We start from the raw sequence: 21,525 nt of genomic DNA on the forward strand, positions 1-21,525 counted from the left end.
TCTGGCTTAATTGTGAAATCACATCACTTTTCAAAGGAATATTTTACTCTTCCCATTTACAGGCCGGTAGCTGTGGTAGAGTCTTTCTTTCTAACGAGGTTGGATGTTACCGAAACCTACTGTAGTTACAACCTTCTGACTAGTATGGTCTCACCCAGCTGCCTTACCATCAACACAGTAATGTGAAGGATACTCATTCAAATCACATATTTCTGATTCGTTAGTCTTTCTCTTCTAAGGTCGTGGTACACAGGGCTACTTTTTTCCCCCACAAATCCGGTGCCAGTGAATTATTCACCCAGTGAAACAGCTAACACGAGAATCTTGAATTACCTGTGTAGGCCGTTAGCTGCTGAGCTGCTCAACATGCCCCAGTCTGCCATGATTTTCAGATCCGTTTGTCCACATATCAAAACGCTGTCGATGTCATTCCTCTTTAAGATGACTGCCATTAGTCCAATGTTCTTGTTTTTTGGGGGGATGGACATCACTGCAGGTCAGGGACCATTCCTGACAGTCAGCAATGAATCTGTTCTGTCGGCCACAGGCTGATCTTGTTTTCTGAAACTCAAAAAGAAAGTTGAATATGTATCAAATATAGAATATACTATAAATGTACATGCGTTCCTATTTTTGTGAAGAGGAAATATTTCCCAATGCCCTGAGCAGAGTAAATAAAGTTTCCATCTCTTTGAGTGAATGAGATTGATTCTTGTTAAGGAGGAACACCTGAACAACATCCACAGGGATTATGTAACACTCTTTTAAACCATAATCAGCATTGTTTATGACTGCACCTTTGATCATTAGCTATCCCAGGAAACAAGACATTTTTCTATGAATGCAAACGTGGTCTTTGAGAGCTTTTATTCAAAGGTGGAGGAAACATTTCAAATCATCTGAGTGCAAATGAAAAGCAACATTTCATCCATATACATGTATTTACAGATGCACTGGCACTTAGATGCACTTTAGAGGCAAGGTTAAGAACTTAATTAGTGGAAAGAAAAGGAGAGGGTGGTGAGCACACAGATCAGATAGGGCACACTCTGTTACATATACTCTACATGCTTTTAAATTTGGGAATGTTATGACCTAAAGAATACAAACTTCATTTCCTGGTCAGGAACTTAAGTCAGAGCGTAGCTGCAGGAAACTATGATGAACCGTTCACTTTGGACTTAATGTTTTTCAGACATTTGAGAGCAAAAAGGAAAAAAAACAAAACGCTTAGCTAAGTGCATCTGATCTATCAGTAAGCTATCAGTGGACACTGCGATCTGCAGCACGCACCTGATGCCCCTCAACTGTCTGGAGGTGATTCCTCTTCTAGTCAGTTACCAACTGAACTGATGAAAGAAGGAACCTAGACAGAACTATTTCTAAAAAAGGCATCCACTGAGAAGTCTTCACCTTACTTGCTGTTTCTGACAGTGGAAGCATGAACAGTGGACAGGGTAAGAAGGCCCACTGAGATGAATCATGGGATTTTATATTTATAATGCACCTCCATGATGCCTGGTCCCTGACCCTGTGCTGCTAACAAGCAGGCTACATTATCCTCTCCCCCTACAAACAAACTCTGCTTCAGAATAACAAAACAAAAAATACCCCAATGTGGGAATTATCACTATCACAAGCCTCTTTTCACAGTTTGTCAAATGTAACATTGAACTGTAGATGACAAAGATGGAAGGCGTGGCATTCCACGGTGCAAAGTGGGAAAGGGATAGGAGGGAAAGGGCTTCTTTTTTTCATGAATTCTCTATCTTGTATTTTTTTCTCCTCAGTGGCATCAAGGACTTGTGATCTTGAGGCAAAACAGAATAAAAAAAAAAAACAACTAATAATATGCAAGTGTCCAAATTCAGTTCATTTAGAGTCTATTGTAGAAAAAGAGGAAAACTGATAAACTGAAGATCAGCAAAGCAAGTTCTTGGTTCTCAATTCTTCTCCTCAGCCTTCACCTCCTTTTTCTCGTCTTCTTTCTTCTCAGCCTCCTTTTTGTCCTCTTCCTTCTTCTCTTCTGACGCCTTGTCTTTAACGGAGAGCTCCTCCAGCTTCTCTGCCACCTTGTTTGCGCTATCAGTGTTGCCTGTGGCAAAACAGTGAAATATGTTCTGTCAGACTATAAAGCTCGTAAGTTTGAACACAAGTCAGCTGCATGTCTTCAGCTTGCCTGACATGCCTGTTAGTCTTTAGAGAAAACATTCCTGTCATTTTCATTTTGCATCTCAACTCACTGGCTTAGGAATATTTCACCTCTGTTGTCACATTAGAAAACAGTATTAACCTGTGAAAAATCTGAGTTATAGTGTAGCAGAACATACTGACACCAGCCTTTTAGAAAGCCAGTAAAGTGTTACATTCTGCATGTTCATGTAGCAGACAGAAAAAGTCCCAGGCTGGAGGGAGCAGCGAAGAACAGAGTGTGTCTGCATACTCATGAAACTTGACATGCAAGATACAAAGTCATTCCTCGTCTGAATTTTATTTAAAACCGTTCACAACATCAGTCAAACCTGAGTACAACAGTGTGCTGTGAGCTCTGAAAATAATGGAACATGATCATTTGTGAATAGTCGCTACCACGTTTGTTGGGGAACATATTCCATCTCCCCTGCATCCCATAGTACATAGTATACTTTATTAGGAAAAATCCTGAAGTTAAAGTTTTATTTACCTGTTCCCTCTAGATGTTTTCTGACCTCCTCCTTGCACTCATCGAACTTCACCTTGAACTTCTGAGCATCTGTAAACAGAACAGAGTCAGCAAATATTCACATCATCAAGTTTGCTTAATCACGCTACGCTGACAAATTGTATTAAACAAACAAACAAAAAAAAACAAACTAACAAATAAACAGAAAAACCAGCAAGAAAATAAATATTGTTCATCTCTCAGTGTGATCAGACAGCATTCAAACTCAGCACCATTTGGACATAAACACTCACTTTCTGCATTTAAAAAGCGTATTGCCAGGAGTTCAGGTTTGGGGCACTCGTCAGCATAATCTGCTAGTGTGTTCCACACCCATGCCCTGTCACTACCAGCATTGGGCTTCAGTTCCATCATGGGTATGACTGAAGTTCACAAGAAGGAGAAAAATGTTAACATATAGTCATATACATGGCAAGAGACGCATTAGATTCTAGTTTTTGCAAATGTGAATCTGTATAAATATAAGCATATACAAGTACGATTTAAGTGCGCTTGTATGTGAACTACACTTACAACACATAGCGCAGTTTGTCATATGTTTATGCTATTATAGCTAAATTGTTAATATTTGTTTTCTTCCATTATAATACTGCTTTGTATAATTACATAAAATAACAGTTCATTTATATTTGCAGACTTGACTCACTGTGATGATTAGCACAAATCTTCAAAGTCCGATCTCTCCTCATCAGGAGGCGGATTGTGCCCTTCTCTTTGTGTTTCAGCAGCTTGACGTCACCAGTTCCTCTCTCCTTCCACTCTGGGGGGTCGTTCTCAGAGGCAAAACGATAAAGTTTAGCCCGCCTGGGAAAACAACAGTATATATCATTAACAGGATGCTACTCCTGGTGAAGACACCAATATACTGGCTCATCAAACAGCCACATGCTGGGCAGCAAAATATATACTGGACAACACTGGTGTGAAAAATAACATGCGACTGCGAAAAAGGTTATAAAAGCAACTTACATTTTGAAGAGTTCCTCCTCATCCTCTTCTAATGTTTTTACATCCTGCTCCGGAAGAGACACGATGGGCTCAAAGTGGGGATCATGATTAGAGTCCTCTGCACTATCTGCAGTGGTGTCGTGGTCATCCTGATCCTGAAAGGAAAAGCAGTGGATGAGCTAACTCAAAGAAAACATTTCTACTCATCTGTGTCAAACTTTCAGAGTGAGCTTATAGTAATAAGGCATGTGGTACAGGTCAGGGTGATTCTTTAACCACACTGGAACAAAGTGACTTCTAACAACTGGCCAACCAGCCATGAATGCTTCAATAGAGGGATTTAAGAGCTCATTGGTTAAGTAGAGCTTTTGTAGGGGTAACCAGCAAAGCCTTTTGTAAAACGCAGTTGCTGAGCCAAGCATCTTTAATGATATTTGGTATTACATGTTCTCACATACATGTGTGTTAAGATTAAACATAAACTGCTAACGTGGAAAGAACATGCACATTCTTCATAGAAGAACAATTGAAAACAAAGACAGCTGTAACAATCTATTAAAAAAAGCGCGTACATTCGTGACCTGTGAACAGTCATTTGCAGAATCACTTAGCGAATACGAAACTGAGCATACGCGGGACTTTCCTTTTCTTCAAACATACTATCATGCTCACGGGCTCATAAAGCAAACTAGAGAAATCCCAATGCACCGCTCAAGTCTTTGCAACTTAGCTACCAGAGGTAAGCTACATTGCTGCTACTGACATTTAAGACAACGCAACAGCTGAATAATTAATTTAATAAGATCACCGGCCTGAATGAGTAGATTGATATATTAAAAGTTTGGTCATGGCGGAGTTCTATTTTACTTCACTGATGTTAACAAATACTTGTTCAACTTTGTTTTCCTGATACAACTCATTGTGAAGTTACCTAGCTAGTTAACGAGGCCTTTTACTAGCAGGCTAGCCCAGAGCTAATGGTTGTGCTTTTCGCACCACGGCGTGTGTTGCTTACTAATACCACTGAACATTTTACAGGGCTTTGCGTGACACAATTTTTGGGGTAACTAGCACTCCATTCAGTGTTTACCTTGTTACTGTTAGCTGCCCGGGAATACGGAATCACTGTCTCTAGCGCCCTGCTAATACAGCTAACATTAGCCAACTAATGCTAGCAACTGTTGTGCCAAGCAGACAAAGGCAGGGGACGTAGCTAACCACATTGTCTTTGGCAAGCCGGTTACATGCAGACTGTGACATACCCTGATCAAACGACTGGCGACTGCGATAGTTTAGTGAAATCGTTAACAGTGCCGTGTCCGTTGCCTTCCACAGCTTACGATCAGAGTAAGAAGCTAATGTTAACACGCTGACTGGCTGCGCACACCTGAGTACTTCTGAGCTCACCAGTGTTAACTCTGAGGAAATGCCTTAGAGTATAAATTCTCACAAGGGACACACTGGACATCTCTAGCGGCCTGTCAGAAAGTTGTGACTCTTATAAACATACTGAATAGCTTTTCTAGCATCACGAGAGACAACATCATTGTCGGCATTTCTAGCTCGCAGCTTCCTTGACAAACTTTGACGAATTATGACACGTAAAATAAATTGTTTGTCACAAAATTCCGATTTCAGAGAAAACATAACGCATTAGATGACCTAAAATGCGCCACCTCACCTTCGGGTCTGCCATATTAATGTAGATGTTTGCAGATTATGGAAGTAGTTTGATAGATTCAAATCCCAAACTGGCCGCCGTTTCCCCTCAGCTACTCTCACTTCCTGCTACAGCTTTCGCGCGCCGAATTTCCTACGTATGCCCGCGCCCATAGTATGACTGCGCGCGCGCGCGCGCCCCCTCTCTCTCTCGGCTGGGACTGTCTGTGTGGTGTCTCACTCAGACTGCATGTAAATGCTGTTTCCTCTATATACTTTAAATCAATCAGAGGAATGTTAAAAATGTACTCGGAGAACATATAGGTTTTATATTATACTAAATATACAGTAAAAATTTATGAATACTTCTAATTATAAAGATAAAATAAGTCAAACTGGATCAGCATAAATCAGTAAGATAAACTGTGGGGCTCTATGGAGCCATACCCCACTCAGTGTGCATCATGTTCTGTATGTTTTAATTTGTAATTAGTAACTTGACTAACCACAAGCGTATTAAGTATAATGCAGCATTTTAGCACAGTTTAATTTTTAAGTAATAAAGGCCTTTAACTAGATTTTGAGATGGGGTCTTGGAACTGAGTAATACAACTTATGGCCTCTGTCATTTCAGTTTATAATGTGTTGTAGTGGTGCATACAGTAGTCACAGCCAAAAATGTAATTCATTAGATAACCTTAAAACCCCTGAGGGTCTTAGGGCACTGCAAGGCTGCTGCCCATCTTGCCCAGTTGGTGATCCAGTCTTGTACTCTACTGTTATGAATACACATAGTTAAATCAAGTTGGTTGGGGTAAAATGCTACAAACTGGAAGAGTCATTTATATTTATCTTTTCCATGTCCGGAAGCTGCAAGTATAACAAACTTATAAAACAAACTTATAATAAACAACAAACAGTCTATAAAACACATTGGACACATAGGACGCATTCTGACTCTTATTTGTGGGATTGTATATGGAGTTGTAATTACATTGCTTTGCGTGAGTTTGTTTTTTGTTTGACATATTGTAGGTATGCCCCATAGACTGTATGCCACAAAGGCCACTGCCGCTTTAAAAAAGTTCAAAGTTCATTTAGCACGTGGTCAAATCAACATGGTAGCGCTCTGTACGTGTATGTTACAGTGAGGAGTGGAAGTGAAAGTAAATGTAAAGAGGTAAGGCATTACAAACATGTGGACTTCTATTCAGTCTGGCCGATTTTAAGCAGGAGAGGAACCTAGAAACGACCCGATATTAAAATAGATACTGATGACGCGTTTTCTCTGAACAAAAAAAAAAAAAACGCGACTTCAGTGAGTGTAAATTTGCGTGAAGCTTTACATATGGCTAAAACGCATGTCCTTAAAAACAGTTAGTTCATTTACATTTATCTTTTTTAAAGTTCCGCCGCTCCGGGAGCTGTTCCTGTTACTCATTTAACTGCTACATCTAACGATTTTTACACACTTACAGTGTCTCTTAAACCAAACTTGATATTTGAGCACTGGCTCGTTTAAATATGAATAGTCGTAAATAGTGTCTGGTAAAGTTGACAGAGCATTTTTTTAACATACCTTTTTGAATATAAGATCAGTTTCAGTCTGCTAGTTGGATTGTTTATTTTACCACCCAGCAGAGTGATGGCAGATGTTATTGGCAGCACAGTGGCTGATACACCACCCTCACAGGAGGAGAAACATGATGACCTTCCCCAGGACTCCACCAATGATGGTGTAAAGTCTGATGTCAAAGCTGAAGATGGGAGCGAAGCCACCTCTGACCCCAGCATGTACCGCTACATCAAAGAGGACCTCTTCACTTCTGAGATCTACAAAGTGGAGATCAGGAATCTACCCAAGTTCATCGGCTTCAACGACCTGAAGAAGTTCCTGGCCAAGCACAGCCTCAACCCGCACAAAATCAAGCTGTTTGGCAAGCAGACCTTTGCTTTTGTCACCTTTAAGAATGAGGAGGAGCGCGACAAGGCCATGAAGATGGTGCATGGCATGCAGTGGAAGGGCCAGGTGCTGAGCGTCAGGCTGGCCAAACCCAAAGCAGACCCCATCCTGAGGAAGAGGAAGCAGGAGGAAGGAGAAGGCACAGGAGGGCAGCCCCCATCCAAGCGAGCAGAGGGCGATGAGGAAGAGGAGCCGCTCAGTGTCCAGATTGCCAACGTGGTGACTCCTCTGTGGAATGTGCCTTATGAGGAGCAGCTGAGGAGGAAGGAGCAGGAGGTGGTGGGGGTCCTGCAGAGGCTGGCCAAGTAGGTGGTGTCATTTAAATGGAGTCACACCATATAAAGTGCAGGCATTGTTCAGCAGCAACACTAGATATTGACCAATATATGTCATTGAAGACCAATATCTGTGATTTTACATTGGAGCTCCTGACATTTATTAACATTTAATAGCTTCAGGTTCTTATCAGCGTGGAGCAACATTTGAAACAATATTTAGGACATCACACTACAGCTGTCCATATTAGAGGTTATTTTGATAACTTTATCTACATTATTGTTGTGTTTTGCAGTGGAAAATATCCACATCATACAGTTTACAGAAAGTTTTTTAAGGTCAATGCCACATTGTTTTCTTTTCAGAGAGATTGGAAACACCAACAAAGCCATGCTGCCATGGCTGTTTGCACAGAAAGGGAAGTACAACAAAATGTGTTGTCCCCTGGAAGCGATTCAACCATCTCCAACGCAGGTATATTTACATATTGGGTCAAACTCAACTCTCATTTTACAGATATCCACATACAACATGTATTTGATTATACTTCCGATTTTGTGTTACTGAGGATCCAGTATTTAAAAATTCACTGTGCCAAAGCTGCTGTGTGTCCCGTTTAAATAAAAGTACAATAACTTGATTTTATAAAGTGCTGTCAGTGCCTTGGTTCATACATTTTTTTTTAATGCTTGATGATATTTCTATTTCAGTAGAAATGTAATTTGCCTTACACCTTAAAATGCAGTAGTGTCTAGTATCCTCCTAATCCTGTCCATGTTTCTCTGCCTGTATCATGGCAGACAGAGTACCGAAACAAGTGTGAGTTCCTCATCTCAGTGGGAGCAGACGGTGAGGACAAGACTATCGGTTTCCGCCTGGGGAAATATAAAGGAGGTTCCTGTGCTGTGGTGGGGCCGGCTGAGACCTGCCATGTGTCGGCCGAGGCCAAGAGAGTCGTCCACGAGTTTCAGAAGTTCATCAGGTATTATTACTTAAAGCAATTGTTTTAAGTTGTTTAAAGGTGTTTAAAGAACATTAAGTTTTCACACACATATTTCCTACATTGCATTCAGTCTCACTGTTATTTTCCAAACAGGACAACACCATACTCTGTGTACAGTCCTGAGACATATGAAGGACACTGGAAGCAGCTGACTGTACGGACTACGAGGACCAAACAAGCCATGGCTATGGTGTTTTTCAACCCACAGGTGATCAGATGTTCTCAGTTCAACTGTATCAGCTTTTTTTTTTTTTTTTTTTTTTTAATAGAGTCACAGATTGTTAGATTTCCCCCATTTGACCTCTTTTACTTCTTCAATGACTCCTAGAAACTTGAAGAAGAGGAACTCAATGTGCTAAAGAGCTCCATGAGGGAGTACTTTACAGAAGGAGAGGGGAAAGACAGCGGCGTGACCTCTCTTTACTTTGTTAGAGAGGGTCAACGGTAAGGAAAAACAAACATTTAAAGACAGACAGTCATCAGGATAATACAGTCCATTCAGCTAAGCGTGTTGTGGTTTTGGCTGTGAAGGAAATCTCCTAACCCGGAGGACTTGCCCTGTGAGCTGGTGGCTGGAGACAGCTGCATTCACGAAGAACTGCTGGGTCTAAAATTCAGAATATCCCCTCATTCCTTCTTCCAGGTAAGAAAGAAGCTTGATTTACCTCAAAGATTTCCATAACCACATGCTCTTTGTTTCCCAGCAAAAAACATGCTTTTGTGTTTATTTTTAGAGTTCAGAGCCTCCATAGACAAAGTGCACAGGTGTTAAGTGTCTGTGTTTACCTGGCAGGTGAATACAGGAGCTGCAGAGGTGCTGTACTCTGCTGTGGGGGAATGGGCCCAGCTGGATCAGGACAGCACAGTACTGGATGTATGCTGTGGGACAGGAACCATCGGCATCTCTCTGGCTAAGGTAATGTTTGATGTCTGTGTCAGTCATCTGAGAATTTGTTGTGATAACCAAAGCACACTGGCAGGTATGAAGCCTGTTTATCCTTTATTCAGATGGTATTTGCCAGACACAGTAAGTGTTATGTTTGAGGTAAACTGAGGTGATATAACATGCTACTAAAGAGATTCTCTAAACCTGAGATAATGAAAGATGAACCTTTTTAATGTTATATTTATTTGGGAATGAAAATGGACTTTCTGATTTTTGTCTGCAGAGGGTAAAGAAGGTGATTGGGATCGAGCTGTGCCAGGAAGCAGTGGAGGATGCCAAAGTTAATGCAAAGCTCAATGGTAGGACGCCAACATCACACTGCTGCCAGCAATCTGTGAAAGTACCAACAGATTCAATTTTGCATAGCAGTTCTTTCTTTAAAAATATAATGGCACTCACAAAGATGCCATTGGTGATTAAATGTTTAACACCTAAACAGACTGCCATCTCTCCTCCATGCTATTCAACATTAGAAGAATGACACTATTTATAATACAAAATGTAAATAGAGTTTGGTTATATTACATGGGCAGCAGGTTGCTTTAAACCAGATGAATCATCTTGTTTATTCCCTGTACAGAGGTGATGAACTCTGGTCCTGAGTATTTTGCCCCTACTTTGGTTTCTTGATCAGTTTTTTCCTTTGTTTGTATTTTAAGGTCTGAGCAACGTCGACTTTCACTGTGGAAAAGCTGAGGACGTGTTCCCCAACATCCTCAGTGCTCTGGTATCACCCAACGTCACAGCCATTGTGGATCCACCGAGGGCAGGCCTACGTGAGTGAATGGCCACTACTTGAATTTCACTCACTTTAAAATGCGTCACATACTAAAAGGACTTGTTTTGATTGAACACAGATTCCAAGGTGATACTTGCCATCAGGAGAGCAGAGTACCTGAAGAGGCTGGTTTATGTGGCGTGCAATGCAAAGGCAGCCATGAACAACTTCATTGAGTAAGTCGTAATGTCTTTGAGTTTTATAGCAGCAGTTGTTAGCTTTATTAAATGACATGAGAAATAAAAAAAAACAAAAGCCAAGATAAGTGGTTTTACTATAAGTCTTGGATAAAATGGTAAATCTTACATTGGAATTTTCTCTTTTAGTCTGTGCAGAGCACCGTCCAACAGAGTTCACGGAGCCCCGTTCCGTCCCGTGCGAGCCATGGCCGTGGATCTGTTCCCTCAGACCATGCATGTTGAGATGCTCCTGCTGCTGGAGAGAGTGGACTATGACTCACAGCAGCAGACCAGCAGCACTCAGGAGGAGACAGGTTCTTAGCCATAGAAACAGACTGTCTACAGTTTCATAGGTAGCATGGGCTTTGCATAGTAGAAATGTATGCACCCACTCAGTACTCCAAGGTACTGGGCTTGGCAAAGCTAATGTTAACATTTTTTCCTCTGTTATTTGTTTAAATATGTGCAAGGCCTTATACGCTGAAAGGGTCAGTTCATGCAAACAGTCAGCACTCACCAGTATCTCATCTAGTTAAGTTTTCTTATGCCGTAATGCAGGATTAATTTGTGCTTCAAATAAACTTAATGTTATTACAGTATGCATTTATTTAACTGAACTTTATTGACTCTGTCCCTTTGCCTGCTAAGCTTGTTTAGTTAGAGAATTTTTGCTGGCTATGTCTTGAGACCATAAAACTACATAGATTTAAATGGACGCTTTTGATTTCAAACTAATACTTTGTTCAACTGTAATTCATGGCAGTACTACACAAGTGGGCACTATGGAAAAAATAGCTTTACCTTTATTCCTTTTTTCCCCATAATTCAGTGAGTGAATAAAACAAAGCCCCCCCAAGTCATTAGTCAAGACATTTTATTTTGCATAACAAAGATCACTGAAGTCATGGAGCTGAGGTTGCAATACATACTTCATTTTCTAGGCAACATCCCGAACAATTCATTGGTACAACTCAACAGCAACACATATAAAAGCAGTATTTTTTTTTCCTGTCTTCTCACGCTGACGCATACATGGCAAGACAAACACACGCACAGAGAAAGCACATTCTTAAAGCAATCTACAATATCACAACAGCCTCGTGTTTAAATCGTGATGTGTCCTTGTATGTTTTGTAGAAAAAGCACAGACCAAATACTCGACAGAATGCACAGCAGTTTCTATTTTGTTCCAGCAAGTAATATATCTATGCATTTTCCTGTTATAGATGTTTCTACTGTACAGTTTGCAGCAACATGAAGTATTCTATAAAATGCATAAGACTGCATGTAAGCTTTGGTATACACAGTTTCATCAGCTTGTGTTGGACTCAATGACTTGATCGCATTTTGTTCATGTCAGTGTGCCAACTAAATTTTGCAAGGCTGCCTTTTGAAGAATGTATTCTACTTGTGGTCAGAAAGTATGATCTGCTGTCACAATGATGGCAAACACAATACACAGTCCATTAAGATGAGTCTTAAAAATCTGCACACTCTGTAGGCGTTTTCCATAAAGTTTGTTTTATAGGCTGTCTTCTTTAAAAATACTAATTGGCTAAACGATAAATGCTTTATCAAGTAAAGGGGGCTTGGTCTTTCCACTTCCTGTTGAAGGGTGTTTTAGGTCCAATGTACTGTATATACTCTGAGCCCTTCATGAAATGGATTAACTAAGGCAACACGTAGCCAACGGGATTTGTTGTTTGTTTGTTTTTTTCCTAAAGGGCACCAAAACTGAAAAGCAACTGAAATGTGTTAGTTGTTGTGTATGGCATTAGTACTTCAAGAAAAAGCAAGCTGAGAACGAAGAGCTTAAAAGAAATTAACTTTTGCATTACAATACTCTATGGCCCTGTGCTTGGGTTTACTGCAGTGTTGGCATGGAGAGCTGGACGTCAGCTTGTTTAATTGCCAAAGGGAGAAAAAAAAAAAAAAAAAGGCAACAGCTCCCTCCATATACAAGGAGTCACCCCCCAAATATCCCAAAAGCAGTTATTTCTGTACCAACAGCAAGATCAGTCAAAAATATCCGACAGTACACGAGTGCATGACAAGAATTCTGAATAGTGATCACTTCACAACGCATGTTTTTAAAATCGTGCAAACCAAGACAGCAACTGTCCATTTTGAGGCTAAACAAAACGGCATATTTTGTATTTCACCCAAAATATCCAATAACACCTACCATTAAAATACCCTATAAACAAGTAACTTTGTTTCCCAATTAAATGAATGGTATAAATACACAAGTATTAGTAGTCCCTTTGAAATACTTGAAGCACAAACAAAACTAGCAGGTGCTGGTACTATAAGATTGCGACTGTTGAAAAACGACACTTCAAAACAAAACCAACAAAGTAGCTGTTTTGCAGTCAAAGAAGCATGCATTTTTATTTTACTGTGGTTCATCTGTGGTCAAGTCATGTTAACGTCTCTGCACCCTGGATGGTTTTTTTCCTAGTGCCATAGTGAGGGTGCATCTAGAGAGGTAGACGATATTTGCTCTACAGTCTGTTAGTGCATTTAGTCCTACTCTTACATCTACCAGCTGATCCAATAAAATGTGAATGAAGGAAGCAAGCAGTTCTACCGGCCTGGTCAATGTGTAACTATATTGCCATCAGAACTCAGTGATGCATAATTAAATGATGGATGGCGGTGTGTGTGTGTGAGAGAGAGAGAAAGAGACGAGTCTGACAGTGACTGGGTTTCAGTGCCGTGGTTCATCAGTGATTTCGAGACTCAAACGTCAACAGTGCAGAGAGGTTCGCTCCCTGGCTGGGCAGACTCCATTATGGTCATCTTGGGTTTCTTCCTCGTTTCCTCCTGGTACAGAAATGAAATAAAATAACCATAAAATTAGGAGCAGGTTTGGAAAGTAAGCTCAGTCATTCTGAAATATACAAATCCAGGCAGTGATTATGTAATTTTGGTGCTAGATATTAATAATGAAGCCCCAAGCATCAAGTGTAGCTGCAATAGAGAGAATACCTCTCCCATCAGTTGAGACCCTGCAGATTTATGGTTTGACCAAATGAGGTTCTGTGCTACATTCGCATTAAAACTACCACCCCATCTTTTCCTTCAATGACCTTCCAAATGTACACAAAGTAAACCCTTCAGCTTCTTGGCGAGGGAAGAAAGAATGAACATGACAAAAACAAAACCTAATTCAAATACATTAAAAAAGAAAGTATTTATATTTTCACTCTACACAACAGAGAATGCTGCTCACCCTCTGCGTGGCCAGTTTCCTCATTTCTTCTTGCAGTTTGTTCAAGATATGAAGGTTTGGCTTGTTCTTTTTGGCATACTGCTGCAGCTCGATCACACTCTTGTCAGAGCTCTCCTGCAAAAGATCAGTCATTTGAAAAGTCAGAGATGTACAATACTGTGCTGGTGTATTACTGTTCACATTTCACTGGCTGTTGTAACTAAAATGCCCCTGCAGTTGCTTAGATAAAGCTGTTTTAAACATGCATATTACTGCAGTCAGAGGGTTTTATGTTGAAAAGACATTTTAATTGCTGAGCTATAATTGCTTTCTTTAAAACATTTTCCAGGACCACAGAAGCTTTACAGTGAGTGAAGAGGGCACTGACCTTCTTGACCATCTTATTGCTCTCTCTGCCGTACATGCGCAGCAGAGAGCCCCAGTTTTTGACGTGGGGGTGAAGCATCTGCAAGATCTTCTGAGATGCTAGTTGTTTGCCAACTCTCTTGTTCTTGCCTGTTGGAAAAGACAATAATCGCACAAAACCTGTCACTGAAAGCTACATGAATGTTAAACATGTGAAACAAGACATGCTATTTAAAATAAAAGGATAAATGGGCATAATAATCAGAATAAAATAATCATTGTATTACAAAATAAATGTCAAAACTGATTTCAAAGTAGTGTATTACAAGCAGCAGTATCACAGTGTTTTGAAAAGTTAAGAAACGGCTCAACTTGAAATAAGGGCTATTTTTCATTTATCAAACTGTGTCATGCGATGTGAAAGGTTTTAGTTTTTAGTTAACACCCAACTCTTCAGCTCTACACACTGACTGGTTCAGTCCCACCATGTGTATGGATGAAGATTAGGGTCTACTTACACCAGCCACGCACAGTATGTTTCCCACATGTCATCACATATTCACTCTTCTGGTTTTTCCCTGGGATCACCTCAAATTTAATGCTGGTGTCTCCCATTCCGTGGTTTCTGCAGGAGAAAGAAAAACAAACATTTTAAATAAATACCCACAACCTGACACATTGTCCAGAACAGATCATTAAAGTCATGGAGCAACTGTGAAACTAGCAGATGCTTAAACTCTGTAGGTATTTCGATTTTGGTTTGTGTTTCATGACACTCCACCATATAGACATTAATGATAAAATACTAACACTGCCGATAATAATCCATCACAGATACAAGCTTAAAAAAATATGCAACCAAAAATATCCATAAAAGTTAACTTTTCTTGGTGGAATTCTGTATCACCTCTTACCTTTTAAGGCACTCATGAAGAATCTGATATGGCGAAAGTAGTCCTGCTTTGTTGGTCAGCTCATACACCCTCGAGTCTTCTATACTGATATGATTAAAATACTGTGGGACAGAGCACATTGAATGTTACCATTGTTGAGTTACCTCTCATTTTAAAAACACTAACTTTTTTAATTTTTGCAATGCTCGTGATCAAAACCTGTTGTGTGCTTTCAGTGTTCAAATTTAGCTTAATCTGTTCCATTGAACTGAGAATAATTCCAGGAAAGAACATAGATAAATCAAAAACAGGAAAAAAGAAGTACCTCCAGTTCATCACCCTCAACAGGCTTCTCCTCCGAGGTCTGCTTCACAAAGTCAGGGATGAGGATTTCCAGTGTGGCTCGAGCTGCAGTTTACAACAGAGGACCAGTGAGAGCAGAACTAGAGACGTATTACAGCACACAAGTTTACCAGTGCAACTATCTACTGTTAATAGTAAGAATATATATTGAAAAGTGCCACAAATATAAATGGTTGTGAGGAAAGAGGCCAACTATTATACATCCCATATGTTTGATACTGATCACTTTGCTTAGAACTGTAAATAAAAAAAGAATTACCAGCTTTATTCTTGGCAAGTTTTTTACTGCTTGCGGTTCCTGTGCCGTAAGTTACTCCATCTATAATGACTGATGCTCCAAAGGGTTCACTTGGGTTCTCTGTAAGATACACAAAATCACTTTCATTTGATACGAATACCCTGTAAAGCTTAACAATAAACCTGTGACTTTAATTTAATTAAGAGGCAACAACAACACTTTAGTGTGAACAAGGGTAAACATTCACATACTATACAGAGTGGGGTAATGTAAATGTGTACTGGGTTGTAAATGACAATATAATGAACACACGATATTTATCAGACACTAGTGTGATGATGCTTGATAAAGAACTTACCACATTCAAAAAAGTTGTAAACAGGTCGGACCTTGAGGACACGTTGCATATATTCATGCAAGATGCAAACTTCAGACTTTCCGTTGGGGTTGATGACAAATTCTGTTATAGAAAATGTATGAAAATTTTGAAATGCACGGACAAACCATACGGTTAAAGGACATCTTTAACAATTATAGTATATGTCATAGTCAGAAATAACACATAGGCACTTTTTGAAGTGTGTGAATAATCTGAAATCTCATTTTGCTGAAAGATGTTAAGTCTGACTATGTTCATAATAAAGATACTATGTTTTAACAGCTTTTGAGTTAACCATGGAGTTCAATGGCACAGACTCATCATCTACACAAGCTACAAGACAATAACTGTTAGAAGTAATAGCTGTTTCATGGGTTTATTGGTTACTGGTGATTTAGAAAAAACTGTATGAGTCTCTATTACTGTTACCTTTCTTAGTAGGTGCATCTTGGACCGACAGTGTGATAAGTTTCTGGTTGGCAGGCAGGATAGGTCTCTCTGACTCCGCCTGCTTCCTCTTCATGTCTCTGTTGAATTGCCTTCGCTCAGCCCAGGTACGAAACTTCTTTACAGTGACTTGTTCAAAGTCAAAGCATTTTTCCAGGTACTGACGAAACTCTTCAAGTTCTGCAAGGAGATTTTTATAGTTAGAACACTTAATGGCAAACAGCTTGATAACGAGTTCTTACGGCCACAAAAACACAATCACTTCAAAAGTCTATCACTGCTAATATACCACGAAAAGCCCTTACCTACTGACTCATCCTTGCACACCTCCACCTTGGCCTTGACTTGTCCTAAGGCTCCTTGGGCAGTGTCACAAGGCTGGGACTCTTTACCTTGCAGGCTGTTGTCAGTGGTACCCTCTCCATCTGGGCCACTGCCAGTCAGAATGGAGGGAGGGGCGTCACTGTGCTCCTCAGCTATAGCATCTGACTTGCCTGCTCTCTCCTCACCATTAGCCTCCTCTCTCGGCTTGACTGGAGACTCCTCTGCATTAGGTGACACCTCCCCATTCAGCTCCCTTTCCTCTTGTTCCTTCATTTTCTTGTAATGTAGGCAAGGGATACTGCTGGTGGGAGGGTCATGTTTCTATATCAAAAAAAGAAGGAAAAATGTTGTAAAAAAGTGCGTAATGTCAGTTTGACTACATGACTGACCTTATCCTGACTTTCGAGAGCTAAGCTGTAATACTTTCCTGACCTTAAAAAAAAAGGGTGATTATTCCAAAGAGCCATTTTCTAAAGGGGCAGACCATCTGTTACCAATACATTTGTGAGAAAACATAATATACAAAGTGCTAACAATGTTCTGCAGAGTAATCCTTTTGAACCCCTGTTTTTCCCAGAAGCCCTTTGCCAATATTAGCAGCCTTTTCACACAAGCACAAACCCCTTTGAATCTCAATTTTCACTTGTGTTGCAGCTTACCCTAATACTGCCTGTCCCAAGGAAGTAGGGTCTGGACCAGGTAACCACTCTGGTTTCTCTATGCAGGTAGACTGGAATGCCTGAGTTATGGAATGTCATGATCCATCCATCAGGTAGAGGCTCAGTAGGTGGACGCCCCCGACCTGGTATATGGCAAAATGTAGTTGTTAATGCAGGAAAGGATTTGGTTAAGCTATATGCCTATTTGCATTACAAGCAGTCTTGAGATATTCATGTATGGCATGGGCTATAACCTGAATATCAACTTTTGTCATCTAATAGTTGAAAATCAACATTAGACTATAAAAGAACCCAGCTGAAACATTTATCTTTATACACACATCAGCAGCAGTTTACAGGCTGATAAATCACCAATGTGTTTATTCTTCTCTCATCCAGCTGGATTAAGAAACTACAACATGCCGTGACACTTTAAAGTCACACACCTTTAAAATACAGTATGGATTCTCATCTCTAAGATCTCTTTTTCATCATCTTTTTTTTTTTCCTTTTCTGTCCATCAGTGTGTGCTTTTCAACTCTTGTAATATTTCAGAGCGCTACAACACAGAAAAGAAACATTACTTGATTATCCACTTTGTGCATATCTTACCACCTCTGCAAACCTTGCATTGTAATCTATATGGGCAATACAACCAAAATACTGTCCTGTTGTATCAGTTCACTGATGTAATAGATGTAGTAACACATGTAGCTGATAGTGTGTATTGCATGGTGCCCCACAGTACTGAAGTTCCTTGACAGTAACCAACACTAAAACAAACAGATCCACCACTCACTCTTCAGGACAGTCTTAATTTTGGTCATCATTGGCTGAACACCTCCTTCACCATCTGACTGATGATCACTGCCCCCGCCATATTTGTCTTCCGCTGGGCGCATCTTTTTTGGGACTGGCATGCCCTCCTCCAGCAGAGCGTCCACGTCATTGTCAAACTCCTCCTGGAAGAGTCAGTGGTTAAGGCCGGGACAGAAGGATGGGTCATTGGTTTAAGGGACTTTTGAATGTTTCACCAGATAAACTTGAACTGATGTGATGCATCAACCGACACAGATGATACTGAACCTACATACCTACTACAAATGGATACATTTAGCAGGTTTAACCCTTCTGTTTTTCAATAATGTCTATTACTTTTGTGTAAAGAGCAACCCCATCATGTAATGGGAGAAAAAATGGCACTAACCTTTTTCAGCATCTCACTTCTCATTTTCAGTAATAAAAAACAAAAGAAATAAACAAAAACAAGCATTTATTTAAATTTTGCTGCCTTGTGGGACATTTGACCCTGGCTTAACCAGGCATGTCTACTGATGCAGAAAAGGGCTCAAGTGATGCAATGTCCAATCAAGAGATCATTACAGCAGTCATTTTTCTGGCCTGCGTTTTGATTCTTTTCCTTTTTTTTAATTTTGGCTTATGGATTAAGTATAGGTAGGGCTGTTACCCAAGTTTTTCTTTCAATTCATATTTATCTCTTTTCTGTCATTCATCTCTGTGGCCAAAACACAACTATAAATGTACTACCCAGCTTGTGTTTGCTGTGATTCTGCAAACATCAAAGAAAAACCTGTTATACTACTTGCATCAAATACATCACCAAAATACTGCTTTGTACTGAACATTTTGAATTATGTGGTAGTTGTCAGTGTGAACTATGTGAACACAGAGTGACAGTGAAAATGTGTAGCACAGAGACAACTTAAATGACCTTCATGGCTACATACAACTATGGGTGCTTTTTGATAGAGTGTGACCTGACACCTACATAACACACGTGTTACATGTTATTCTGCAGACAATTAGCTCTTGCATATATCCTACTGGACCATTTGGCCTTTTGCTGGATGATGTTGCATTGCAGCAAAAATTGAGCTAGGTTAAATTTTAGTGCTTGACAACCTTGGTTCCTTTTCTTTTCGCTGTGTCTTTACCCCGCTGTGCCAGCGCAATGGTCTCATTGAAATGACAGGGGAGGCTGTGTTTAATGATGCAGTGCTGACAACGTCCTCTTTTGTAAGGATTGTACTGAATGAGCTGTATTAGATGTACAATATTTCTGTTCAACAGTGAAGGACAAATTGGGTGTGCAGCTGATAATGACGTGATACTGCAGACACAAGAACAGACATACCTCATAGGAGTAAGCCACGGCCTCGTCATCCTCCTGTTGAACTATGACCTCTGACTTAAATCCGCCATGCTCCCCATCGTCATGATCCAGGAAGTTCTCGTAGAAGTCATCCAACTCGTCCAAGACAGCAAACTCTACCTTGTTTTCCAGGTCTACCTCAGCCTCCTCTGATCGTCTGCCTACGTTACTTGCTCCAGAGCTACCTTCAGCTACCTCCTGCTCACTAGTCAAGTCATGCAACTCACCATTTAGGCCATCTAAGCCATCATCACTTACTCCCTCCTGCCCTTCACCTGTATATAAAACCTTCCTGTCTTTACTATTGCTTTCAGTGAAGCTCACACTGATCTTAACATCTCTGAGCAGCTTGAGGTCTGGTAGAAACTTGGTGACCGGGGGAGCGTGGCGGGCTGTTCTGGGGCACGGTGGGTTGGGACTGGCCTCATCAGAGAGGTGGCTACAGAAAGTGACTGAGCCCTTGCTGAGGGGCTGTTGTGGCTTGGCTTCCCCGTCCCCTGGGGTGTATGTGTATCCATCACCACCAGAGCTAACGTCCATTACCTCTGCGTCACTGGACGTTTGCAGGGGAGGTGGTGGAGGTGCTCTGCCCTCATCTTGGCCAAAATCATCGGGTGGCTCCAAGGGGAGAGGGGGTAGAACTTCGTCTATCTCCATTTTCTCAGAATTAACAACTATAACATATACAGACTGACAGTTTATTTTAAAATCTAACCTGTTGATCTTATCTAAACCCAGAATGCATGCAGAAGCACATCCCTGTATAGACCACGTACCAGAGGTGAATATGCTAAGCTGACTACATTGTTCTTTTCATTAATGTAGACAGCTTTCAGAATCACTGTCTCAATTATTGGAAATCACAATGCATTCAGCTTAATATGGGATCTAGGCACTGATCATCCTCCACTGGGATCTTCTGGGAGCTGGAGAAAAGGACCAGTGAGAGAACACTTCAGTTAGTACAACTTCATGACTAGCAGCGCATAAAGGCAGTATATTTAACGTTGTAATATTACAAACGTTACCACGTAGCTGCTAACACATGACTTAAACGTTATACATGGGTCCGTTTTCTTGGGAATATTATAACATTTATCCAAGTTCAGGTGACAAGCAAATTCACCATGAAATAAAATGGGGAAGGACCTCGTTTTAGCGCATCTGTTCAGTCAGCGGGCCCCTGGTACCGTTAACATCCATGCTAATCTGCTAGCAAGCAAGCATCGGACTGTACAGCTGTCTCCATCTGTTGACATGGTCAGCTAGGCGAAAAACAGTCAGGGAAATTATTAAAGAAATACTCACCGATAAGTATGACACGGCTGTCGCCTACTGAGCGCCTGACTACCTTTCTAAATTATTTTATTCTCGACGAGCCACCATAACGACCCACTGGCAGCCCCGCCATCTTGAAGAGAACCACAGTAGAAAACCAACACAGGACCCGCCTCCCAGTACCGGCTTTTTGTATGACGGATTGATCAGCTGACCAATCACAATGTCTCTCCACGACATCTACTGGTATGATTTAACCAATCAGGATTTTGGCTTTTTGGTCGACAAGCAATAGTGATGAGCGCCAGAATATACAAGAAATGAAGAAAGCACTGAATAAAGGATCTTTACTCTGAATTAACTTCAGATGGATACATTTTTTTAATCTTCGATCTTTTCATCTTTTTTAAAAAAGAGAAAACTTTAAGAAGAACAACATAAAAAGCAAAATCCACAATCTGATTGTGTGCCCGATTGTATGTTTTTCAGGTTTATTAACGTTACAAACCTCTCTCCTGTCCTTCTCCTGTTCACTGTTTGATTTTAATACTAAAAACACAATTCTCAAGTCTCTCACAGGTATGATCTCCTTTTCTTTATCAGCCAGAGAAGCTGTTTGTGAACACAGCCTGTTTCATTTGACCATGAAGGCAAAGAGGTTGGTTTTCTGTAATAATACATTTTTTCCCGAGGTCTTGAGGGGCAGACTACATGTGC

The 21,525-nt window shown here is 40.5% G+C and overlaps 3 protein-coding genes and 1 non-coding gene across 6 annotated transcripts; 1 reads left to right on the forward strand and 3 right to left on the reverse strand.

The window, feature by feature from the left end:
• Window positions 1-850: 850 nt before the first annotated feature.
• On the reverse strand, window positions 851-5,470 carry ranbp1 (RAN binding protein 1). Its single transcript, XM_041042814.1, has 6 exons — window positions 5,352-5,470; window positions 3,692-3,825; window positions 3,369-3,526; window positions 2,956-3,084; window positions 2,684-2,752; window positions 851-2,095 (listed from the first exon to the last, which is right to left on the reverse strand). The coding sequence occupies exons 1-6, from the start codon at window positions 5,364-5,366 to the stop codon at window positions 1,944-1,946; spliced, it is 657 nt and encodes a 218-aa protein (XP_040898748.1). The 5' UTR covers window positions 5,367-5,470; the 3' UTR covers window positions 851-1,943.
• On the reverse strand, window positions 2,311-2,439 carry LOC121185272. Its single transcript, XR_005894354.1, has one exon. It is a non-coding gene; the product is annotated as a small nucleolar RNA SNORA77 (small nucleolar RNA).
• Window positions 4,333-12,393, forward strand: trmt2a (tRNA methyltransferase 2 homolog A). 3 transcript variants are annotated; one of them, XM_041042811.1, is made up of 12 exons: window positions 4,333-4,409; window positions 6,968-7,597; window positions 7,934-8,042; window positions 8,369-8,550; window positions 8,665-8,779; window positions 8,900-9,015; window positions 9,103-9,214; window positions 9,365-9,487; window positions 9,741-9,816; window positions 10,177-10,293; window positions 10,375-10,471; window positions 10,622-12,393. In XM_041042811.1, exons 2-12 carry the CDS (start codon window positions 6,975-6,977, stop codon window positions 10,794-10,796), a joined length of 1,845 nt encoding a protein of 614 aa, XP_040898745.1. In that variant the 5' UTR covers window positions 4,333-4,409; window positions 6,968-6,974; the 3' UTR covers window positions 10,797-12,393. The 3 variants fall into 3 exon arrangements, with proteins under 3 accessions (XP_040898745.1, XP_040898744.1, XP_040898747.1); XM_041042810.1 differs by lacking the exon at window positions 4,333-4,409 and adding an exon at window positions 6,437-6,509; XM_041042813.1 differs by lacking the exon at window positions 4,333-4,409 and adding an exon at window positions 6,441-6,509 and having other exon boundaries at window positions 6,971-7,597.
• Window positions 12,394-12,569: 176 nt separating this feature from the next.
• Window positions 12,570-20,950, reverse strand: dgcr8 (DGCR8 microprocessor complex subunit). The gene is made up of 14 exons (XM_041042806.1): window positions 20,839-20,950; window positions 19,513-20,456; window positions 18,157-18,319; window positions 17,358-17,500; window positions 16,680-17,019; window positions 16,357-16,554; window positions 15,907-16,008; window positions 15,570-15,668; window positions 15,273-15,355; window positions 14,969-15,069; window positions 14,573-14,679; window positions 14,077-14,204; window positions 13,710-13,823; window positions 12,570-13,300 (listed from the first exon to the last, which is right to left on the reverse strand). Exons 2-14 carry the CDS (start codon window positions 20,185-20,187, stop codon window positions 13,217-13,219), a joined length of 2,337 nt encoding a protein of 778 aa, XP_040898740.1. The 5' UTR covers window positions 20,188-20,456; window positions 20,839-20,950; the 3' UTR covers window positions 12,570-13,216.
• Between the last annotated feature and the right edge of the window lie 575 nt (window positions 20,951-21,525).

The sequence above is a fragment of the Toxotes jaculatrix genome, chromosome 7 (genome assembly GCF_017976425.1).
Source record: "Toxotes jaculatrix isolate fToxJac2 chromosome 7, fToxJac2.pri, whole genome shotgun sequence".
Taxonomy (NCBI): domain Eukaryota; kingdom Metazoa; phylum Chordata; class Actinopteri; family Toxotidae; genus Toxotes; species Toxotes jaculatrix.

Coding starts and splice junctions, on each gene's coding strand:
- ranbp1 (XM_041042814.1), bottom strand. Junction 3,085..3,368: donor GATTTGTGCTAATCATCACA/GTGAGTCAAGTC, acceptor TGTGAACTTCAG/TCATACCCATGATGGAACTG. Junction 2,753..2,955: donor ACGCTTTTTAAATGCAGAAA/GTGAGTGTTTAT, acceptor TTCTGTTTACAG/ATGCTCAGAAGTTCAAGGTG.
- trmt2a (XM_041042811.1), top strand. CDS start 6,975: ATGGCAGATGTTATTGGCAGCACAGTGGCTGATACACCACCCTCACAG. Junction 7,598..7,933: donor GTCCTGCAGAGGCTGGCCAA/GTAGGTGGTGTC, acceptor TTTTCTTTTCAG/AGAGATTGGAAACACCAACA. Junction 9,817..10,176: donor AGTTAATGCAAAGCTCAATG/GTAGGACGCCAA, acceptor TTGTATTTTAAG/GTCTGAGCAACGTCGACTTT.
- dgcr8 (XM_041042806.1), bottom strand. CDS start 20,187: ATGGAGATAGACGAAGTTCTACCCCCTCTCCCCTTGGAGCCACCCGAT. Junction 16,555..16,679: donor GTGCAAGGATGAGTCAGTAG/GTAAGGGCTTTT, acceptor ATCTCCTTGCAG/AACTTGAAGAGTTTCGTCAG. Junction 13,824..14,076: donor GCAATAAGATGGTCAAGAAG/GTCAGTGCCCTC, acceptor GATCTTTTGCAG/GAGAGCTCTGACAAGAGTGT.